The sequence below is a fragment of the Salmo salar genome, chromosome 01 (assembly GCF_965601325.2).
Source record: "Salmo salar chromosome 01, fSalSal1, whole genome shotgun sequence".
Lineage (NCBI taxonomy): Eukaryota > Metazoa > Chordata > Actinopteri > Salmoniformes > Salmonidae > Salmo > Salmo salar.
The window spans coordinates 20,421,571-20,444,147 of record NC_138291.1 but is presented as its reverse complement, the minus strand read 5'-3'; the positions used below and the strand labels follow the sequence as shown (position 1 = coordinate 20,444,147).

Genomic DNA, 22,577 nt, shown 5'->3' with positions numbered 1-22,577 from the left:
ACATAGTAGCAAAACATACTGTACCATACATGTTTTACCATAGTTCTGTTCTACAATTGTCAAAAGTATGTGTCAAACAGAGAGTACTTTCAGAGTGGTTAGATTCATATGCAACACACTTGATATTGATCAAAACAATGACTAAACATAATTTCAGAGTGACAGAATCTGTCTCTTAGATTGGAGACATTTACCCCATACTACTGCTTGCCACTGCTTGCACTGAGCCTGGCTGTGCAGTCATATAGAAGGTGTGCAGATGAGGGCAGTATTGACTCACTTTGTAGGGCCCTAGCTGGAAAAGAGGTAAGGTAAATCACAAACCAGTCCCTCCCTCCCTCCTCACTCCTCGGCCCTCCATTTGCACGATCAAGTGTTATTGAGGATGTAGGTGCTAATTAGACCATTTGATAGCCACTTCAACCGAGCCAGCAAGGCCGCAGGCTTCAGGGCGAAGTGCTATCCCAACACGCACCGCGATATGTACATAAACAGTACAGCAGTTCAGATTCTTCAGACAGACCCCTCAATAAAAGTTTGAGTCAGTTTATAGCTTCATATTATGCAATATTTAGGTTTTGAATACCGATCTATATGATAATTTCTTCAATGCCTTGGGGCATTAAGATAAATGTAAGAGACGTTTATCAGAAGCCTCTTAAAGTTGTATACAAATCATTAGGGTTGAAGGGTAAAATATATGCCCACCTACAGATGCAGTATCTTAATTTGACCTATATTGTCACAGCAAAATAATGCTGCAGCAACAGGATTTGAACGCTTACTCCATAATGTTGCTTGATCGGTGGTTCGGCTATTTTCTGGCCAAAAGTAGGCTACATGAAAAGTGCTATACTGTTAATATAATCATGTGCTAGTGTGGGCTTACAGTGAATGTATATAAATTATTAAAATAATCTGCATTTCCTGCGGTGCAGGAAAATTCTCAACACCAAAAGAGTGATCAAATTAGAATCCTACACCTGTATTACATAACATCATAGATATCGTAGGTGAGATGGGATGGTAGAAATGATATGTTAGGACTGAATTTCTTCCTGTGTTATTCTCCATTGGCACCTACTTGTCCAACCTGTTGTCCAACATGTGCACTGTATATTATAGTAGTTATGAATTATGAATTATTATTATTAATGGGGTAGGATTCACTATCTATGTTCTATTGATATCAATCCAGCTTTCACAAATACGTAATTGAATACATTAATCCGTTCAAGAAGAATGATGTTTTCCCTGGAAACTTCGTTACTGGAGTAGAAAGAATAGGATCCTGTGTCTTTTATTTTATTCATTAAAATTAAGAATTTCTAAGCTAGGCATACAATTTGGAACATGAACTTGAACACATTAACCACTAAGTTTGTGCCTGTACCTGTCATGTGTTTCCTGAAAGGTCTGAGGCCATTTGGAAACAAAAGAACAATCAGCTCTGTTTCAACAGGACTTTTTAATAGGTGAAAGTCCTGTGGAGATCCAGAGTCTGTTTCTATTACTGAAGAAGGATGTGCACAGGTCCATATGAAACAACAACAGCAAGTCATTCAACTCATGCCAGTTATAGGCACGAAAGGGCAAAAATGTACATCCTTTCGTGTGTCAGAGTTGGTCGAACCATTCACACTGTACACAGCTAAATCATGCAATGATTAGCAAATGTACATATTGTGTTGGGTACAACCAAAATATATGTTTTTTTCCCCCTTGTCTTTTCCACTGTATTATGATATTGATAAAGATGTCCCGGGGCTACTGACTTGCCCCAGTTTGATTGAGGGAAGAAGGGTGGAGATGTTAGTCAGACATCCGTGTCCATACATTCTCATTGGATAATTAGTTCATGTGGGGTTTTTTTTATGTGAAAGCTCTTTCACAATAGCCTTTATGCTGCACCTGTGATAGAAGTGGAATTATGCCCTGAAGCAATGTACCTTAGTTTGTTTGATACAAGTCTACTCAGGGCTAGACAGATATAGATACACACGGATATCACACACTCTCTGTCTGTCTCTCTATCTGTCTGTGAAGGTAGACAGTTCACTTATTGTATTTGGCGGCATTGACTTTTATCCCACCTTAGTAATTGTATATTGTTATCTTCAACCAAGCAGCTTAGCAGGAAGTTAGAAGCTGATAAACATTCACTTTTTGCACCTGATTTGCTATTGGTGCAGGATATGGTTATTATGCCGGGACTGTAAGGAAAATAAATCTACAAGCTAAAATCCAGCAAGTATCGCTAAAATGGTATGTAGCGGTTTCATTTCATTTTAAGTGTGTGTGTGTGTGTTATCTTTAGTTATGATGTTCTGTATACTCTTCCAGCCTGTACTATAGTAGGAAACGGACAAACAGAGTGTGCTGGGCTTTTGTATGTATGCTACTGTGTATGTATACTACTGTGTGTACTGTGTTTTTGTTTAGACAGCCTTTATGTGATGTGTATGTTTTTATTGATTCTATGGATCCTGGACTCCCTGGAGAACAGTGGCTATCCTGGCTAAATAGACTATCCTGGCTAAATCAATGAAAATAAATGAAATGACAGAATACAAAGTATACAGACACCAAAAGAACATTAGGACAGTCTTGTTCCATGCGCATATAGGCAGTGTGCGTCATGGCTGGATAGAACTTTCTTTTCACTTTGACATTATAGAGTATTTTGTGCAGATCATTGACAAAAAAATCACAATTAAATCTATTTCAATCCCACTTTGTAGCACAACAAAATTTGAAAAAATCCAAGGGGGTGAATACTTATGATTCCCACTGTATAGATTGAATAAGACATGGACATACGGTAGGTACATTGTTGTGTTTGCTTCTAGGTATGGTATGTAATCCAATAGATCTTATAGAAAACTAGTATTATTTGGTGATCCTCACATTCCTTGTTTGCCTTGTTGGTTCTCATTCGACGTGTCCGGCAGTGGGATTCAAAACCTGTGGATACTGACTTGTGGGAAATTTTATTAGTCACATGCGCCGAATACAACAGGTGTAGACCTTACAGTGAAATGCTTACTTACGAGCCCCTAACCAACAATGCAGTATAAAAAAGTACGGATAAGAATACGAAATAAAAATAACAAGTCATTAAAGAGCAGCAGTGAAATAACAATAGCGAGACTATACACAGGGGGGTACCGGCACAGGGTCAATGTGCGAGGGCACCGGTTAGTTGAGGTAATATGTACATGCAGGTAGAGTTATTAAAGTGACTGTGCATAGATGATAACAACAGAGAGTAGCAGCAGTGTAAAAGAAGGGGAGGGGGGGTCAACGCAAATAGTCTGGGTAGCCATTTGATTAGATGTTCAGGAGTCTTATGGCTTGGGGGTAGGAGCTGTTTAGAAGCCTCTTGGACCTAGACTTGGCACTCCAGTATCGCTTGCCGTGCGGTAGCAGAGAGAACAGTCTATGACTAGGGTGGCTGGAGTCTTTGACAATTTTTAGGTTCTTCCTCTGACACCGCCTGGTATAGAGGTCCTGGATGGCAGAAAGCTTGTCCCCAGTGATGTACTGGGCCATGTCGCACTACCCTCTGTAGTGCCTTGGGGTCGGAGGCTGAGCAGTTGCCACACCAGACAGTGATGCAATCCGTCAGGATGCTCTCGATGGTGCAGCTGTAGATCCTTTTGAGGATCTGAGGACCCACGGCAAATCTTTTCAGTCTCCCGAGGTCTGCCTAATGTTGTCAATACCATAGAATTAGCCATTAGAAAATTACTTTAATAGGATCTCTATAGTCATTGCCCAGGTGCTGTAGCAGTTTGATCCTTTTTCTACCTGGCTGTTACCAGAGAGACATCTACACCAGTGTTTCCCAACTCTGGACAAGCACACCTGATTCTACTTGTAAACTAATCATCAAGTACTTGACAAGTTGAATCAGGTGGTTTTGTCCGGGGCTACAACAAAAATGTGTGCTGTTGGGGGGTACTTGAGGACCAGAGTTGGGTAACACTGATCTATACCATTCAGCTTGGCCAGTTTGATTTTGACAAGAATGCTATATACTATAGACTATCAGTAACATTTCAACTTACTACCTACAAATTTAACCCTAACACTAACCCTTACCCTAACACTAGCCCTAACCTTAACCCTTACCTTTATTCCAAACCTTACCCTAACCGTAACCATAGCAGGCAGTTGCTTATCAATAGTTAGTCAGTTGATTATCAGATAATTTGTTGATAGTATGACCATCTGTAGAGCATCTACAGAAGAACTATCCAAATAAAGTGTGACCGAATATTTACCTAATCTTAGTAGTAATAGTTGAAGATGTTAAGGATTTAAGGTTAATGCATTATTCAGAGAATGAATCTATTCTATGTAAATGTACTACATCATTGAGCACATCTCATATCAGGGCTCTCCAAAACTTGTTCCTGGAGCGCTACCCCCCTGTAGGTCTTCGTTCAAACCCCAGTTGTAACTAACCTGATTCAGCTTATCAACCAGCTAATTATTACAATCAGGTGTGCTAGATAAGGGTTGGAGCGAAAACCTACTGGACGGTGGCTCTCCAGGAATAGGATTGGAGAACCCTGCTTTATATTAAGGACTGAAAAAAAGTGAGATGGGAACTAACATCTGTGGTTATTTGTATAGCTGTGCCAAAACCAACAGGTGTGTCGGTTCTCCATCTGGGTATTTATCTTTCTGTTTTTTTTTCTCTGTCTCCTCCAAGAGCTCAGACAGAGTGTTGAACCGCATCGGCAGTTTTTTTTCCATGAAAAAGAAGAGCCGGAGCGGTTCACTCTCAGCAGACTCAGAGGATGGATCTTGGCTGGGTCCTGGCTCTCCCGTCTCCCCCCAGTCCCCTGGTTCTCCCGTCTCCCCCCAGTCCCCTGGTTCTCCTTTCTCCCCCCACCAACCTCCACAGGAAGACTGGCAAAGGACCCCCACCACCACCCGGAGAGAGGGGGAGGTAGTGGAAGCCGGAGCTGGGCCAGTGCAGGAAAGTTTGTCAGAGCTCCAGGAGGAGGGATCGGTGTTCAGTACCAGCTCCAGCCCTGGTACCTCCAGCCTAGCCTCTCTGGTGGTGGTGGACGGAGGGGACCTTTTGTTTGCAGGCAGCGACAGCAGCGGTCGTGGCAGCGTGAGGGAGGTGCAGGCGAGCTGGACCGAGGCAGAGTCAGACGGAGAGGCAGACAGGAATTCTTGGAATCTGACTCCCACGAACTTGTCCTCCACCGGAGCAGACCAAGTCCCAGAGCTCAGCCCCACCGAGGACGTAGTGGGAGAGGCGAGCAGGAGGCTGCAGGTACATCTGGAACAAACCACTGTGAAAGACAGAGAGGGGTCGGGAGGGGGCAGCCCAGTGGTCCAAAACACCCTCAGGTCATTTGAGCTCTCCCAATCTCACCTTAAGACTGACTTCACACCTCTGGTCACTGAGTCTAAAAAGACCTCCCTGAAAACATCTGTTGGAGAGAAGGGGAGTTACCTGGTGGGAGTGACTGTAGGCTCTCAATCCCGCACCCCGTCCTCCTCAGATCCCCAGCCAGAGGGAGAGGAGGGGGAGGACAGCCCAGCCATGGGGAAGAAAAACAGGAGGAGGGCTCTGAAATCCACCAGCAGCAGCTCGGCTGAAACAGCTCCCCCCACACAGACCACGTTACATGGGGGAGAGGAGGGGACGATGCAGGACTCACCAGTGAAGCTACATAAAGCCTTGTGGGTGGAAACACACCTGGGAGAAGAGGAGGGGGAGAGGAAGGGAAAGAGGAAGAGTGCAAACTCGCATCCAGTCCTGGCCATACCTATGACTGTGGCCCCTGTGGAGTACCCTGATACTGCAGGTGTCATGGCCACTCTAACTCCTTCAGCAGTATCAGCAGCAGAGGCCAGTGGCAGAGAGCCAAAGCCAAAGATGGCTGTATCCACAGCACCAGACTCCAAGGAGTCCAAAACAACAAACAAAGCCCAGCCAGAGGCGAACAGTCCAGGCACAGACTCAGAGAGCAGCACCCCTCTAGAGTACCAGATGACCCTGAGCAAAGAGGAAAAGCGCAGGAGTGTGAAACTGTCCCGCAGTGAGAAGATTTTCCCTAAGAAGGTGTATGTGAGCCCTGAGCCCAGTTTTGACGGGGACGAGCAGACAAAAACAGAGCTAGAAAAGAATGACATCGCAGACTTGGCTTCAAAGATTCCTCAGAAGTCAGAGGTGAAACTGTAAGTATCTTTATTTTACATTTTCTTTGGTCTTTTTAAAGAGTGCTTTGATCCTAAAGTGTGAGAGACAGATTGAGAGAGAGACTGAGAGATTGAGAGAGAGAAAGAAAAAAAACACCTGAGCTGTGCCTATTTGTACCAGAGGAGAACAATAACAGCAGTTCTTAGTACAGCTGAAAAACTCCTGCGTCATTAAAATGTCACTTACATTACTTACTGTATACTTTACTTGGACTACATGATTACTGATAGTACTACTATAGGTCATCGACTATGCAACAATACTGTATCTTCCTATGTGATTGTCACAAAATACTGTGTGCACAGTTAGTCTATACAACGCAGTCAGTAGACTTCCTTAAATTGTTAAGTCAGTTGTTCAAATGAACTGTTTTATTTAAATCAAAATGGAGATTTACTCCAGGCATTATTTCCATCTTGAATGATGACTAATGGCAGAAGCAACTAGTCACTTTGTTTGACTAAAGGGTTTAATGAGTAGACTCAGTACAAGGCTGACAAATGTAAGGCACACTATTCTGATATCCACATATCTTTCAGACATAGTAATGCCACAAGGCATGTTTTTGTTGTTGTATCATATTAATGTGATGTAGCCTGTTTTTTAGATTAAAATGTATATCTTTATGGAATCAATTTGAAAATGCTTGGAATTCATCCAAGACTCTTCATGGATTTATTGTTCTACTGATACCTGAGGGGATGTTCTGCATTGCTGGAAGTTTTAAGTGAGAGCAGTTTTTCACAATCTGTTTGGTCAAGCTACTCAGTGCAGAAAGATTCATTTCAGTTTCACTTTGCACATATTGCTAAAGGCTGTTTTCCTTATCTGAATGTCACGTTTATTTGGTTTTTGGTTAAAAACATTTTTTTTTTTTAAATGCATGAAATGAAAATGAAATGTTTGAAATGTATGTATTCACTACTGTAAGTCACTCTGGATAAGAGCGTCTGCTAAATGACTAAAATGTGAATGTAAATGTTATAATGGTTGGTATAAATGAAGTACCATATCAATGTAGTTAAACAACAACACTTGTTTGTGGTGACAAGTTTGTTCTGCACACTAAATTATTTTACCCTCCTGTCCTCAAAGTTAATCACACATTTTCTCTCTTCTCTAAACAGCTCGCCAAGCCTCAAACAAGTTAATGTAGACCTCAAGGAACCAAACAATGACTGTATCATCACTGCTGGAGAGATAACCAAGGGTACAGACTCTGATCGAAGACACCATCACCCCAAGGCTGTAGAGAGTTGCCCAACGTCCCCAACCCCAGAGCTGGATGAGGCCTCTCCAACCACAACTATGCCAGGACGTAAAACACAGCCCAACACAGGAGGTTCAAGGGTTAGATGTCAGGGGACGACCCAGGTCACCCCGTCTAAACCAGGTGACAAAGTAGGCAATGTAACCAGTCGGTCAAAGTGCCCACCTCCTCCGGTTGGACCCAAGTCCAAAGCTGTCCTGGGCATGGCTAAGGGAAAGGGTCTCAAAGATGGTGGCAAGGCAGGGATTTCTAGTGGGGCTTCATCACAAAGGACACCTAAAGATGGTGGTGAGAAAACAGAGGTTATGTCACCTACATTAAAGGATCAACCCACCGCCGGAAAAACAGAGGTCAACGACAGCCCCAAGTCGAAAATTCCCCAAAAGTCACAGACAGAAGCTGTATCAAAACCTCCACTGTCACCAGGCACAAACTCAGTGGTTGATGTTTCAGTGGCTGTGTCTCTACCTGTGCTTGGTTCCAAACCCCAGAAGATCCCTAAACCTAAACATTTAATGATTAAAACAGACAAAAAGCCTATCACCGAGGAGGTGAATGAAGTGGGTTCAGGGGGGAAACCAACTCCAGAGCCTGTTACGTCAGAAGAGGCATCACCTACTAAAGAACCAGAAATGTCACCTGTGAACTCAGATAAGGTAAACCTGTTCAATGGGATGGAGAAAGACCCTGAGGACAACACGACTGACATAGCCAAAACAAGTGAAACCAAAGATGTCAAAAAGCAGGCTCCCACACGCCCAGACAGCACCAACAGCAGCATGATACCAAAGAGCCGGTTACCCAAAGCCCCAGACAACTCTTTGTCTCTGGTCAGAAAGATGAAAGACGGCAAAATCCAAACCATCGACACAGGGAGTAAAACTACCAAAACCACTGAGAGAGCATCAGTTGTCAATAGTAGGCCTTCCACACCAACCAGCCCAAAGCAGCAGGAGCTTCTCAGACCAGAGGAAAGGCCCCCAGATGAGACAATGACCACTGAACCTGAGAAGGGTAAGACAAACATGTCATGGATTTTGAACATGGGATATTGATAAGATTCTGTCTGCCTATTCATAGCCCCTGTCTAGCTAACACGTTTTAGATATGTGTTTAGAAGTGGTAATGTTTCAGAATTATCCAATGGTTTAATTTCTTTGATGGACAAGAGGAATTGTAAATGTCACATATTTAAGAGAGAGGGATAGCTCTCATTTTGCAATGCATTATGAAAACTAACCAACAAACTGTTATACATAAATAATACTAACTGTCTGACTAACTATTGTATCACCAACAGGAAGCAAGCTGCCCTGCCCTTTGCAAACAAACCTGCCCCAACAGGCCTCCAATAAGAGCACTCCCCGTGATGACGGGGAAACACCCACCCCTCCCTCACTGTTACCAACCAAGCCAGAGAAACCCACCTCCCTTGGACTTAAGAAGAAGAGTAACATCACATCACACACCATGGACATGACTGCTGATGATTCTAGGAAGGCTTCACCACTGAGTTTGAAAAGTCCAGTGAAAGATCCAAGTGATTCTGTGACTGTGGCTAGCAAGCGTGCAATGTTCCGTCAGATAACCCCCCCTAAAGGCAAGCCCAGCAAGCCCCTCAAGAAATCCGAGCAAACTATGAACTCTGAAACACAATCTAAATCCATACAAGATCATGTGTCACTGGTCACAGATAACTCTCAAATAGATGATCAACAAACCACACTAGCAACACACCAGCAACTGTTTGTAAATGATCAAATAGATGAACCAGCAGTCACTGGAACAAAGAAATCACTAGAGGACAGGAGCAGTAGTAGTACACCTGAAACAAAACTGGATACAAAATCTGAAAATGCACCAAAAAAATCTACATCAGTCAAAACTACCTGTATTACAAAGGAACAACAAACCAAACCATACCCAGATCTCTCATCCGAGACAGAGAGTGACCACAACTATGTGGAAGCCTTAACCAATACACCACTGCAGCAGATGGGTCCTGTAAGCCCAGGTGTAGTCCTGGAGAAACGCCCAACTGAACCAAGCCTCATTGTGTCTGCCTCAAGCACACCTACCCATGAGGAAGTAATATATACATCCACCAAGCCTGAATTGACTGACCGCATTCATACTGACACTGAGACCCAAGCTAATAAGAAAAGTGATGAGTATAATGAAAATGCTTCTACAGCTTCAGAGAAGCTCATACTTAGTGCTGGGGAAGGGATATCCAATACGAATCAGCCTGTGGAACATGGCCTGGATGGAGCAAAGGATAGCTCACCCAAAAACGCATCCACTGTAGTTGAAAGAAGAGAGAGTCAAGATACGGCAACACAGTCAACTCTCTTTGGCTCAGAGGAAAAATCTAAGAAACTAGCTAATGCTCAAACCCCTGATATAGTACCTATTCGTAATGGCATAGTTTCTGATATATCCATAATGTCTGGGAAAGAGACTGAAGTACAGAAGGGGGGAGAGCCAGTGAAGGTCTCCGACATTATAACAGAGGCTGCGATTGTTCTGAAACCAATTAAAAATGGTGAGGTCCAACTGAACAAAGAGCTTCCTTCACTGACACAGAATTTGGCAGATGCACATAGTGGGCCACACAAAGAAAACAAAGAGGACAAACGGGGTGAGGCGGCAACTAAGAGCACAGTTACTAAGATGGATGCAAAACAGGAATCAAAGATCATAACTACAAAAGATCAGAAGGAGAAAGTGACAAAACAAGAAGAAAGACCCAGCGAAGGAGCGACTAAGATATTAGACACAAAACAGGACTCAAAATCCATAAGAACAAAAGCTCAGGAGAAGAAGGTCTTGGTCCTCAAAGAACCCCCTAAAACGACAAAAGCAAACCCCAAGGCTGAGCTGCCTCTTCAGCTGCCAACTTCTCTGAAGCTCCCCTCTCCCCCTAAACCTCTCCCTCTGAAACAGGAATCTCCGTCCAGCTGGCTGAACGTGGAGCGCGGCTCCAAACAGGAGCAGAAGAGGGAGACCAAGAGAAGGCTGGACTGTTCAGCCAGCGAGGATGAGAGTCTGGCTGAGACTGACAACGTGGATGACTTCATCAGGAGCATTAAGGAACTGGGCACCCCCTTTCCCCTGCCCCCCAAGAGGCACCACGACCATGCCAAGACCTCCTCGCCCCCCTTTGCCCTGCCCGCCATCAAGGAGGACCGCTTCGAGAACCCTTTTGACGCTGATGGCTTCCAGTTTGGCCTGAAAAAGAGGACAAAGGATAAAGAAACCCCGGCCATGTTGATAAAGAAACAGGCCAGGGAGGAGAAGACACAGACAAGAAGGGCTAATGCAGAGGACAGTCTTCTCTTCAAAGCCCTCCAGTCTCCATCTAGAGCCCGGAGAAAACCAGGGTGTCAAACAGATGGGAAAGATGGAGAGGTGGACATTAAGGTAGAGGTGAAGAGGGAAGTAGAGAAGAAAGAGGAGCAAGGGGAAGAAACCAGTCAGCTCACGTCACGGCTAGGAAGGACGTCCCTACTCTCCAACCTATTGAGCTCCCCCAGGACTTCCAGAAGGAACAAAGGGGATCCTTCCTCCTCAGTCTCTAATGGTGCTCCTCCCTCTCCTACCACCCAGGGCACAGTGCCAGAAAGGGCGGGTTGGAGAGGTATGAATCCGGGCCTGAGTATGGGTGTGGTTGCAACTGGTGAGTCAATAATCAGTCCCTCCTCACCTCCTCCTCTCCCCTTGTTCACTGAGCTAAAGCTGCCAGATCCCCTGGAGCAGTATCTCAGGACAGACAAAGGATCTTCACAGAGTAGTGCTACACAGAGTACAATGGCTAGCCCTGTAATGGGCTTAGGTCACGGTACTGGACTAAAGGGACTTACCTTAGGACTTCATCCAGCCACCAACCACATCCCACAGGCCCCTCTGAATGGTGTTCCTGCTGCCAACCCTAAGGTAAGAGTCTCAGACAAGACTGCATGAAGCCAACTGACAGTTTGGGCTTTTCCATCATTACTGTACTGTATGTATCTATGTTATTTTATTTATCCATCTAAAATCTCTATACACAGGTACTTTGTACTAGATTGAGAAATAGGTTTTCTTTTCCATAGAGATTAAAATTGCATGATTGATTCATAACTATGGTTGTCTCTACCTGCCCGAGTCTCTCATATTCTCTCAGTACTGCTTTACTCCTGGAAACAGAGGATTCAGTTTTACAACTAAATGAGTTCTGACCTGCAGGGCATTGTTTAATGGGCTGAGCAGATACTTCAGAACCTGTTCACTTTATACAGGCATCTAAAGTATCTCCATGGCAACACGCCACTAAATCAAATCAGGTCCAGCTTTGTCTTTTAGAATGTTGAAATTCAATAACAAGTTCTAGACGTTTACAAGTTATGGCTCTTAGAAACAAGTCATGAATTGTTTGCGAGTAAAGACAAGAAGAGGCATTCTTCAATAAACGTTTGTATACACCTTCGCCAGAACCACTCCATTTTGTACATACATTTTAATGCTCAGACCAGACACATAAACCTGCAAATAAGCCTACTTCTCTCATGTTGTTTTGTTTACATGACTGCCATCTTACATTCTGCCCAGCAAGCAGTGCGTGTGTAGACCAATGTTGGTTTGCTCTTACACACTAATGTACAGTACATGGCGTGTAGGCTGCTAACTATTGATGTTCTTAAGCTTGCAAATGTATAACTGGTAGTCTTTTGTTGAGTTATTTCTATCTGGAGGCAGTCCAGTGTTCTGCCGGGAGTACAGAAAATACACAGGATACTTGTGCTTTTCCACCCCCCAGTCCCTCAGAGGAAAATGAAAGTCAGCATGCTTTCTTTTCCTTTTCAGATTCCAGAAGTGAGAGGGTTCCACAAACGGCCTGGGAAGGTACGATTGACTTTACATTCAAAACAAAATACTGTATCCACCGTTCAGTGTTTTATAGTAGCACGATACGATGCAAGGTCTACAACTAGTTGTGTGTTGGGGAGTTCTACATTATTTATTCTCATATACTTTTGATATTTTATGGTGATTATCTGGAAAGATATTTCATAAAACAACATCTGCAGTATTCAACTCAGTCTGTTGTATCAGAAATTGCAATTGACAATGATACAATCACCAAGTGTCACATGTTGTAATGACCATGAGCTGTACTTACTGTAAATCTCTACATCCTGTTGTAGATAGTGCTCCATGAGCAGGCTCAGTTTGGAGGAGAGGCCTACGAGGTGTTTGGGGACGTGGAGGATGCCTCCGTAATGAAGCTGTCTCCTGTCATCTCAGTCAGGGTCATCAGGGGATGGTAAGACTATTTGTTGTGATTGTCACTGGTTACCACAGCCACAAAGTAAGAATTGTCTATATCGTATGTTTTTGGTTGTTGCTTTTTGGTCTTAATTTAAGGTTAGGCATAAGGTTAGTGGTGTGGTTAAGGTTAGGTTTAAAATCACATTTTAAGAAGATATATTGTAGAAATAAGCTATGACTTTGTGGCTGTGGTAACTAGTGACAATCGTTTGTCGGGGACAAACTTCATTCCTCATTCCCTCACTCTCTATTTCATAAATTAATGCTTTATTTCATACAAATCTTACATTTTTTACTTGTCACAATCCTGTATTACATTATTAATTGATTCATGTCTCATGTTAAAGACGCATGACAGCAACTCAATATTTTGTGACTGTTAGGGAACATGCCTCTCAGTGTGTCATCACATCCTGTCCCTGTAGCTGGCTGCTGTATGAGAAGCCAGGGTTCCAGGGGCGGACCATCGCCCTGGAGGAGGGGCCCATGGAGCTGGTCAATGTGTGGGCAGAGGAGGTGACGCCAGGGGCACTGGATCACATGGGTCTGCCTGTGCCAACCTCACCCATGGTCATCGGATCTATCCGCCTGGCAGTGAGGGACTACAGTCTACCTCGGATTGACCTGTTCACTGAAGTGAATGGTCTGGGGAGAATGACATCCTTCTGCGATGACACTATTGAGATCTGCTCTTACGGGAACATACAGAATACCGGCTCCATCAAGGTCCACTCTGGAGTGTAAGTTCTACCTTCATTCTAACAAGGTTGTAGGTTCAAATCTTAGTAAAGAATTTGCTTCATTATTAAATTAAATTCAATATACTATACTTTCCCCAGCAGGCTTGCTGTTGTTCAAAAGCATGTTGAAATGGATGATACAGTGTGCAAACTATCATTTTGCATTTTCACTCACTATAGTGTGTATGCGTTATTTTTAGCAACTCTTGTCATGGAGGCTGATCTTTCTTCACTTTTCTCATTGGAATTCAGGCTGGCCTGCATTGTTTGTTGGTATGACATAATTTGCTGTTAGGAAATGTTATCTCAGTCACAAAAATGTTGTTGTTTTTTGTAGACAGTACATTGGTGCTGCTACACTCTTAGAAAAAAAGGGTTCCAAAAAAAGGGTTCCAAAAGGGTCTTCGACTGTCCCTATAGGAGAACCCTTTTTGGTTCCAGGTAGAACATTTTTGAGTTCCATGTAGAACCCTCTGTGGAAGGGTTCTAAATGGAACCCAAAGGGTTTCTACCTGGAACCGAAAAGGGTTCTTCAAAGGTTTATCAAATGGGAACAGCCGAATAACTCTTTTAGGCTCTAGATAGAAAGGTGCTAACAGTGTATGTTGATTATTTTGAACATAGTTTAGTGAATCTGCTCATGTCTGTCTGTCTTAGGTGTGTTGTCGAATCATAGTGCTAATGCCCTGAAATCGTATTTGGATGTGTTTTAAAGTTAATATTTACATGACAGCTGAAGAACAAGGGTGGGATTTTAGTGTCTTGTACAAGTGTCTAATCTTTGTTTGTGTGTGTGTGGCCCTTGTCGCTATCCCATAGCTGGCTGGTGTATGGTGACCCAGGGTTTGGGGGTCTCTTATCGGTGTTGGAGGCGGGCGAGTACCCCTGTCCAGAGGCCTGGGCATTCCCTCAGCCCTTCATCGGATCGCTGAAAACACTCAAAATGGTACTGGATCATTATGTCTTTCTTAATTATATTTTTAAAAACACTGTCCCCTTACTGTATATTCTACTGTTTTATCTCCATGATGCTAAAGGCCTGTGTGGTTTTCCATCTCTTACAGGGTGGGATAAAGGTGGAGCATCCTAATGAAGTAAAGGTATGCTTCCCCTCTTTGAATTATTCTGTTTTTATAGCTATTCCCATGACCATTCATATTTACATCAACGTCTAAGGATTAAACAAAATTAAAAACAGTCTGTGAATGACAGTGGGAACTTTTAACAACAGCAGAAGCCTCTTACAACAAAACCTCACAATATCCAAATGCCTGGCTTTTTTCTGGTGACATGGCTGAAGACTAGCTGTGATATGATGGGACGACATATTATTATAGCACAGCTGTCATCCTAAGTCCTCTGCCTTATAAAATCTGTTAATTGTGAAACAGACCAACAGGCCTGTTGTTTCAGGTGGATTGACTAGTGACTAGTGAGAGAACTATGTGTGCCCTGGCAGATCTATGGGCGCATAGCACAAAAGTGTGTTGTCTCTGCATGCTGGGTTGTGGTTGCCAGTAGAGCTGTTTGTTTAGGACATTCTGGCAGACCAGATGAGGTCTAAAATGTAGAAATATGCAAGCGCATTTCATAGGTTTCAAGGGGCTAATAATGTAGCAGTTTGGCTCAATATCTGCTGAACATTTGTTTAACCATTAAAATAAACAATTGATTGATGGTTTAGGAAAAGTACCACCTAGCCCTCTGGGCTCAATATTGCACTGTCAGACAGGCAGTTGAGAAATGTTCTGTCCAGAGGTACAGGGCCTAGGGGGGTGGAATCTGTGGTATGAGGAGCATGCTTCCCTGGGATGTGGACAGGTATGGACAAGAGCACTTTGCCCACCTCAGCACATCAGCCTCAACTTTAACCCTTCTCTCTCCTTCAGGCTCTGGTGTACGAGAGGCCGTGCTTCGAGGGCGAGTGTGTGGAGATTGACGATGATGTGTACGACTTCAGAGAGGGAGGAGAGGAGGAAGAGGGGGGGGCGGAGGAGGTGGTGGAGGAGGAGGCAGAAGGTAATCCAGTCAGAAGGAAGACGTTGTGTTCTGTGGGATCCATCAAGATCCTTCGTGGACTGTAAGTACTTGTGGTTGATCTCAGCTGACATACAGTAGGGAATAGTATTGTAATGGAATGACCCCTCCTCTGCCCATATTGACCTGCCATAACACAGATTAACGGTCTATTCATTTTATACTGTATTGGGTCAGATCCGTTCTAACATCACCCTCTGGGCTTTATTTTAACAAACTTAAAGCAATGGTAAATCTAAGCGTAGGAGGTAGAGCTATATGGTTCAGGTGTGTGTCAGAAATATTTTTGCTATTTTCACTATCACACTTATCGGTAAGTGAGCGAAAGGGCTGGGTTTTGATGATGAATGAACAAGTTGTGGGTATGTCAAGGCTTGGCCCCTCACTGGCCAATCAGAACGTGCCCCAATGACAAAATATGTGGTTGCGCCAAGTTGTGTATTTACGGTCTTTTATGTACTGCCTTGGAATCAATTCCAATGTTAGTCTGTTATAGTTTGTTAAATGGCTTACAGAAACGAAATAACAAAATGTAAACCTATCTTTGCTAAATACGTTAACTTGAACCCATTTGCAGTTCACATTTTCTAAGTAATTGCATGGCATCAATAGCCTTCACACTGATATAGGGGCTAGGTCTACTGTAAATTGCATTGTGGCTGAGCCATGGACATGCTAAACATTGTCAATAAACAAGATTAAATAATTGATTGATAAAGCCTAAAAAGAGAATGAATAATTTGAATCAAATTCTAAACGAAACAACTTGTTTTAAATAGGCTATGTCACACTTACAGGCACCATACTTTCTCCCCGTGGGCCTATAAAACAATGGAGGGTTTTATGGCTCATCCAAACTTTTCACAGTAGCTGGACAAGGATCCTAAATAAATAGAAATGGAGAACGTCCAGTCACCGTTATAGTGCCCCCAAATGTTTTATGAATATATTCGGAACCATTTTACAGATCAGATCGCGTTCTCACATCTCCAGAAGTTGCGATCCAAGCGCCCCACGGACGTTGTCACCATGAAACCGGAAAGGTGAATCATTCAAATAAGTTTTGTTGTAATAAATGTAAACGAAAAACAAACAATCTATTTTTGTTAGACAACAACAATAATAAATAAATGGCAAATGTAATGACATCATTCCCAGGCTTAAAAAAGACACACATTGCTGTTGTGAAACTGTTAGATATTATTGCACTGTCGGAGCTAGAAACACAAGCATTTCACTACACCTGCAATAACATCTGCTAAATATGTGTATGTGACCAATAAAATGTGATTTGATTTTGATTTGAAAACCAGCCTTCGATATAGTAGGCTTAAGGGAGGGCTTGGGTTTTGAACATAGGAAACGGAAAACAAGCCATTTTCACAGGTTACAGATAACTTCTAAATACGAGATTCACCGGTATTCACCGAAGTTCTCATCTCTAGTTACATGATGGGCATTGACACTTAGCCTACATCATGGAGGGGTTTTACCGATGTCCAAAATGGGACCTGCATGGCAAAAATTCTTACAATGCATAGACAAAAAGGGAATATTAGCTCACTGTTTTACTCCTCTCAAACTTGATATTTGCAGTTGCATTGGGCAGACAAAAAAAGCCTTCATTGAGAGGAGGGGAGGCTATGCTTGGTTTTTAATCAAATAAAACAAAATGGGAATGGGATGTTTTTTCTAAATACGAATTGTACAGTCACCAAAAGCACATTAGGCTACTCTTGTTCCATGCGCACCTGGGCAATGTGCGTCATGTCTGGATAGGCTGCCTTTCCGCTGTCAGAATTCACGCCATAATCAACTGCGTTACCGCTAAAATCAGCTTCTGGCTGGTCTTACATATCCCTATCAGTGCTGCCTGAAATTAGCACTTTGGATTATGTTCTTAATGACACACCTTAAATATTTCCACCCCGCCCATCTGAGTGCAAGCGAGCTGATATAAGACAGGTCAATGGCCGAATCTGGCGTTAGGGCTGGAACATGCCAGTGTGACGCTTTTTATATGACAAAATTGCAAACTACTGTGCGTTTGACACTAGCGCAAATAGAGCCATCTGTGTTCCTGATTGTCCCTGTAGCTGGGTTGGCTATGATGAGCCAGAGTTTGAAGGTCACCAGTATCTCCTGGAGGAGGGGGAGTATCCTGACTGGAGGGAGTGGGGAGGCTACGGAGACCAGCTCCTGTCACTACGCCCTGTACGCACTGTAAGTACTGGAACTCTCATCTATTCAGAGCCATGGTTTAAATCCGTTTGCTTCTACAAAGAATACATAGAATGTTTGTGATGATTGACAGTACCTAGTCAAAATAAAGTCAGTTTGGTCTTTGTAAATAGAGATCATTTGGGTGTTTGTGTTTACATTCTCTGGGTTGTAGGATGTCCTGTCTCCCCATGTGAAGTTGTTCAGTGAGAGGGACTTTGGGGAGCGAGGGGTCAACATGGATCTGCTAGGGCCTGTCATTAACATGGAGGACACCGGCTTCGGCTCAAAGACACAGTCCATCAATGTCCAGGGTGGAGCGTAAGTCAACTTCTCTGACAGTCCTTTGTAGCAATCTCCAGCATCTATTAAAATAACTCAGTGTGTCACAACTGCACCAGGGCTTTGGCTTGCTGTGCTAGAGAAATATAGGTGGGTCACTCCTATTCTCTTTTCTCTGATTGCAAGCTTTTAATTAACACACACACACATGCGCACACAGGCACAAACGTGAAAGACTGGTGTGAATGTCACGCTTAGTAAAGTGATACTGAAGGTTAGACAATAGGTGGGAAAATGAGATCAATCTTTGGGGCTATATATTCTTAGCGAGGAGAATAGATTGTAAAGGCACAGTCCTGGAGTCACAATTCAAACTGTATAAGCTTTGTACATATTTCAGTAAAGAAAGGGAGTGGCCATGTTCCAGACATACCTGAATTTAATCACTTAGAAGTTCATTGGCTATTAGTTCATTGGCTATTAGTTCATTGGCTATCTCTTTTATAGATAAAGTCAGTTGTCTCAGTGGTTCATAAGCTATCACAAAAGTCTCTCTGTTAGAATGATCAGCTTTCATTTTAATATATCTTTCCAAACTGGTTATGTAGAGCATACGCCTAAAGCTTAAGTAGTTCAAAATTAACTCCACTGAATAGGGATAGCCTTTACATAATCTCTTTATAACCGTATACTGTTTCCTGTGTAGTTTACCTGGCTAATTGTTTTATGGCCTTTTAAAATGCCATAGTTCAGTGTTTGGTTAGTGATAAAATGGAGTTAGAGCTAGTGATTTCAAGTTATAAACATCTAATATTACAGGATTAGAAACTACAGTAAAATTATAATAATAATATTCAGACCTGTTTAAAGTTTATGACATACGGATGGGAATGATGCTATTTACAACATGTTGTATTGTAAAATATTATTATGGAGTGTCCTAAGTATAAATGTACCAGTTTACCTGTTGTGTGTTTGTTCTAAACAGGTGGGTTGCCTTTGAGAACCCTGGGTTCTCCGGAGAACTTTACATTCTAGAGAGAGGCCTCTACGGAAGCCCAGAGGACTGGGGAGGACCGAACCTCAAGATATCCTCACTGCAGCCAGTCTTCCAGGTAAACAGAACATATTTAAGCACAGTCAATGGGTGGACTAGGGCAAGACTATGATACAATAATAATCACAGTAGTACCACCTTTGTAGTATCATACTTGATCATACTTAGAGTGTACTTTCATGACTCTGATAAACTATGAGGTTGGTGAGGAAACTTTGAACTGGTTTACCCATAATTCCTTTATTACTTTCAGGATAACCTGGGTGGATCAAGCAAGTTCAGGGTAAGTTCTGATTGTGAAAAACAAATCATATTAACTATCTTAACATAGTCAATAGTCTATGGATGTGATTATACCATAATTTTGCATGAAGTAGCCTACCTGTAATCCACTGTAGTTGTAGGTCATGTTTGTCTCCTGTGTATGCACCTTAGCTCCAGCTGTTCTCAAAGCCTGGGTTCCAGGGCAGAGTGGTGGTACTGGAGGACAGTGTGGTAGCCCTGGAGGAAGACTTCTTCCCTGGCTCCTGTAGAGTACTGGCTGGGAGGTGAGCAGAACATCAACTTTAATCACAGCATGTTCATTCTACTTGTTATAGAGTGACATTTAGTATACAGAAATGTTAGTTGTATATTACACTCAAAGAGGACTTAGTACTGGAGAGAGCTGTAGTTGACTGTGTGCCTCTGTGCTGTGTTCCAGCTGGGTGGCGTATAAGGGATCCCAGTTCACAGAGCACATGTATGTCCTGGAGGAGGGAGACTACCCCAACACTGAGTCCATGGGCTGTCTGGGTCCTGACTCTACCATCCGCTCCATACAGACCATCAGCCATGTGAGTACAGAGGAGATCCTGGAGTTATGTGTGTTGACATGCAGGGTTTTTTTGTAATCTGTTACATGTAAGAGATTACAAAAAACAGTAACTTTAATCCCTTACATTACCAGCTAAAATATTGTAATCAGATTACAGATACTTTTGAAAAACTAGATGATTACTTCGAGGATTACTTTTAAATTCAGAAAGGATGTTTGCGGAAAATGTATCTTTGACACTTCTCTGTTTTCTCAATGACATTCAAATCAGCATTGAAAAAAGGCACAAATTTACATTTGTTCCACCTGAGCGAGTCTGACCACAAGTCAGAGACCACTATGATGACACACCAAATGTGTTTCATGAATCGCGGTTTAAAAAGTTTAAGCTGCCTATCATTCATTGTTTTTGAAACTAGTGGACAGCCAGTGAAAAATGCGCTCTTGCAACAGCTGCATAGTGCGAATCCAAGCCTATGGAATAAAAGGGGGGCTTTTATTACTCAGTCTACTTCATGCCGATAAAAAAAAAAATGATCCATAGGCCTAATGGACACATGCTCAAACTTGCACACTTTTGATTGGCTTAAAGGGGCAATCTGTAGTTGCTACATCCATTTTTGGACTTATATATATATATATATATATATATATATATACAGTTGAAGTCAGAAGTTTACATACACCTTAGCCAAATACATTTAAACTCAGTTTTTCACAATTCCTGACATTTAATCCTAATAAAAATGTCCCGTCTTAGTTAGGATCACCGCTTTATTTTAAGAACTTGAAATGTCAGCATAATAGTAGAGAGGATGATTAATTTCAGCTTTTACTTCATTTATCACATTCCCAGTGGGTCAGAAGAATACATACACTCAATTAATATTTGGTAGCATTGCTTTGAAATTGTTTAACTTGGGTCAAATGTTTCGGGTAGCCTTCCACAAGCTTCCCACAATAAATTGGGTGAATTTTGGCCTATTCCTCCTGACAGAGCTGGTGTAACTGAGTCAGGTTTGTAGGCCTCCTTGATCGCACATGCTTTTTCAGTTCTGCACACACATTTTCTATAGGATGAGGTCAGGGCTTTGTGATGGCCACTCCAATACCTTGACTTTGTTGTCCTTAAGCCATTTTGCCACAACTTTGGAAGTATGCTTGGGGTCATTGTCCATTTGGAAGACCCATTTGCGACCAAACTTCTTGAGATGTTGCTTCAATATATCCACATCATTTTCCTTCCTTAAGATGCCATCTATTTTGTGAAGTGCACCAGTCCCGCCTGCAGCAAAGCACACCCACAACATGATGCTGCCACCCCAGTCCTTCACGGTTGGGATGGTGTTCTTCGACTTGCAAGCCTCCCCTTTTTCCTCCAAACATAACGATGGTCATTATGGCCAAACAGTTCTATTTTTGTTTCATCAGACCAGAGGACATTTCTCCAAAAAGTACGATCTTTGTCCCCATGTGCAGTTGCACACCGTAGTCTGGCTTTTTTTTATGGCAGTTTTGGATCAGTGGCTTCTTCCTTGCTGAGCGGCCTTTCAGGTTATGTCGATATAGGACTCGTTTTACTGTGGATATAGATACTTTTGTACCTGTTTCCTCCAGCATCTTCACAAGGTCCTTTGCTGTTATTCTGGGATTGATTTGCACTTTTCGCACCAGAACTGAAAAAGCATGTGCGAGCAAGGAGGCCTACAAACCTGACTCAGTTACACCAGCTCTGTCAGGAGGAATGGGCCAAAATTCACCCAACTTATTGTGGGAAGCTTGTGGAAGGCTACCCGAAACGTTTGACCCAAGTTAAACAATTTCAAGGCAATGCTACCAAATATTAATTGAGTGTATGTAAACTTCTGACCCACTGGGAATGAGATGAAAGAAATAAAAGCTGAAATAAATCATTCTCTAAATGTATTTGGCTAAGGTGTATGTAAACTTCCGACTTCATCTCTCTCTCTCTCTCTCTCTCTCTCTCTCTCTTATATTTATATTTATATTTATATATATATATATATATATACCTATAGCAAATGCAGCATATGGCATTCATTTTTCACATGTAAATAGCACTTTTCAGTCATGCTCAAAGCGCAGCATTTATTTTTCAACTCAAATGAATGAGCCCAGTCAGTCCTCCAACAAAATCATAAACAACAGAGTAGGGCTGGCTAATAAGTCCTTAGTTTTGGGGTCATCCTCAGGTAAAACAATTTGGCTAATCTATACTTTCATACTTCCAAGTCCTATTCTTGAAGATCAAACGGTTTAACATTTATTGGAATGACTAGAATTCTGATAGACTTTGGTTTTTAATGTCAAGAAATAATTTCATCGTATTATTATATGTAGTAGCAATGGAAAAAGCCTACTTAACCAACCCATCAAGTAAAATTTAACATCCATATATGGCCAGCTATGTAAACTTTAACAATGATTTATCCTGCAATAGATATCGTTCAAATGGTAACACACATTTTTGCTTTCTTCTAATGTCTCTTAAGGGGAAAGTAATCTAAAAGTAACGGAATGTAATCAGATTACGTTACTGAGTTTGGGTAATCCAAAAGTTGGGACAGGTAACCTACCTAACCCTGTTGGCATGG

General features: G+C 42.4%; 1 protein-coding gene across 3 annotated transcripts in view; it reads left to right on the top strand.

The window, feature by feature from the left end:
- Positions 1-22,577, top strand: part of LOC106572557 (uncharacterized) — a 49,925-nt gene that overhangs the window by 20,995 nt on the left and 6,353 nt on the right. For 2 of the 3 annotated variants that reach the window (XM_014146879.3, XM_014147025.3), the window contains exons 3-17: positions 4,721-6,207; positions 7,357-8,513; positions 8,800-11,435; positions 12,345-12,383; positions 12,686-12,804; positions 13,193-13,549; positions 14,369-14,495; positions 14,614-14,649; positions 15,439-15,629; positions 17,683-17,809; positions 17,982-18,127; positions 19,077-19,203; positions 19,399-19,428; positions 19,581-19,693; positions 19,849-19,981. In XM_014146879.3, coding sequence (XP_014002354.3) covers positions 4,721-6,207; positions 7,357-8,513; positions 8,800-11,435; positions 12,345-12,383; positions 12,686-12,804; positions 13,193-13,549; positions 14,369-14,495; positions 14,614-14,649; positions 15,439-15,629; positions 17,683-17,809; positions 17,982-18,127; positions 19,077-19,203; positions 19,399-19,428; positions 19,581-19,693; positions 19,849-19,981 — 6,825 coding nt within the window. The remainder of the gene's footprint in view (positions 1-4,720; positions 6,208-7,356; positions 8,514-8,799; positions 11,436-12,344; positions 12,384-12,685; positions 12,805-13,192; positions 13,550-14,368; positions 14,496-14,613; positions 14,650-15,438; positions 15,630-17,682; positions 17,810-17,981; positions 18,128-19,076; positions 19,204-19,398; positions 19,429-19,580; positions 19,694-19,848; positions 19,982-22,577) is intronic. The other variant, XM_014146942.3, reaches the window with a different exon arrangement.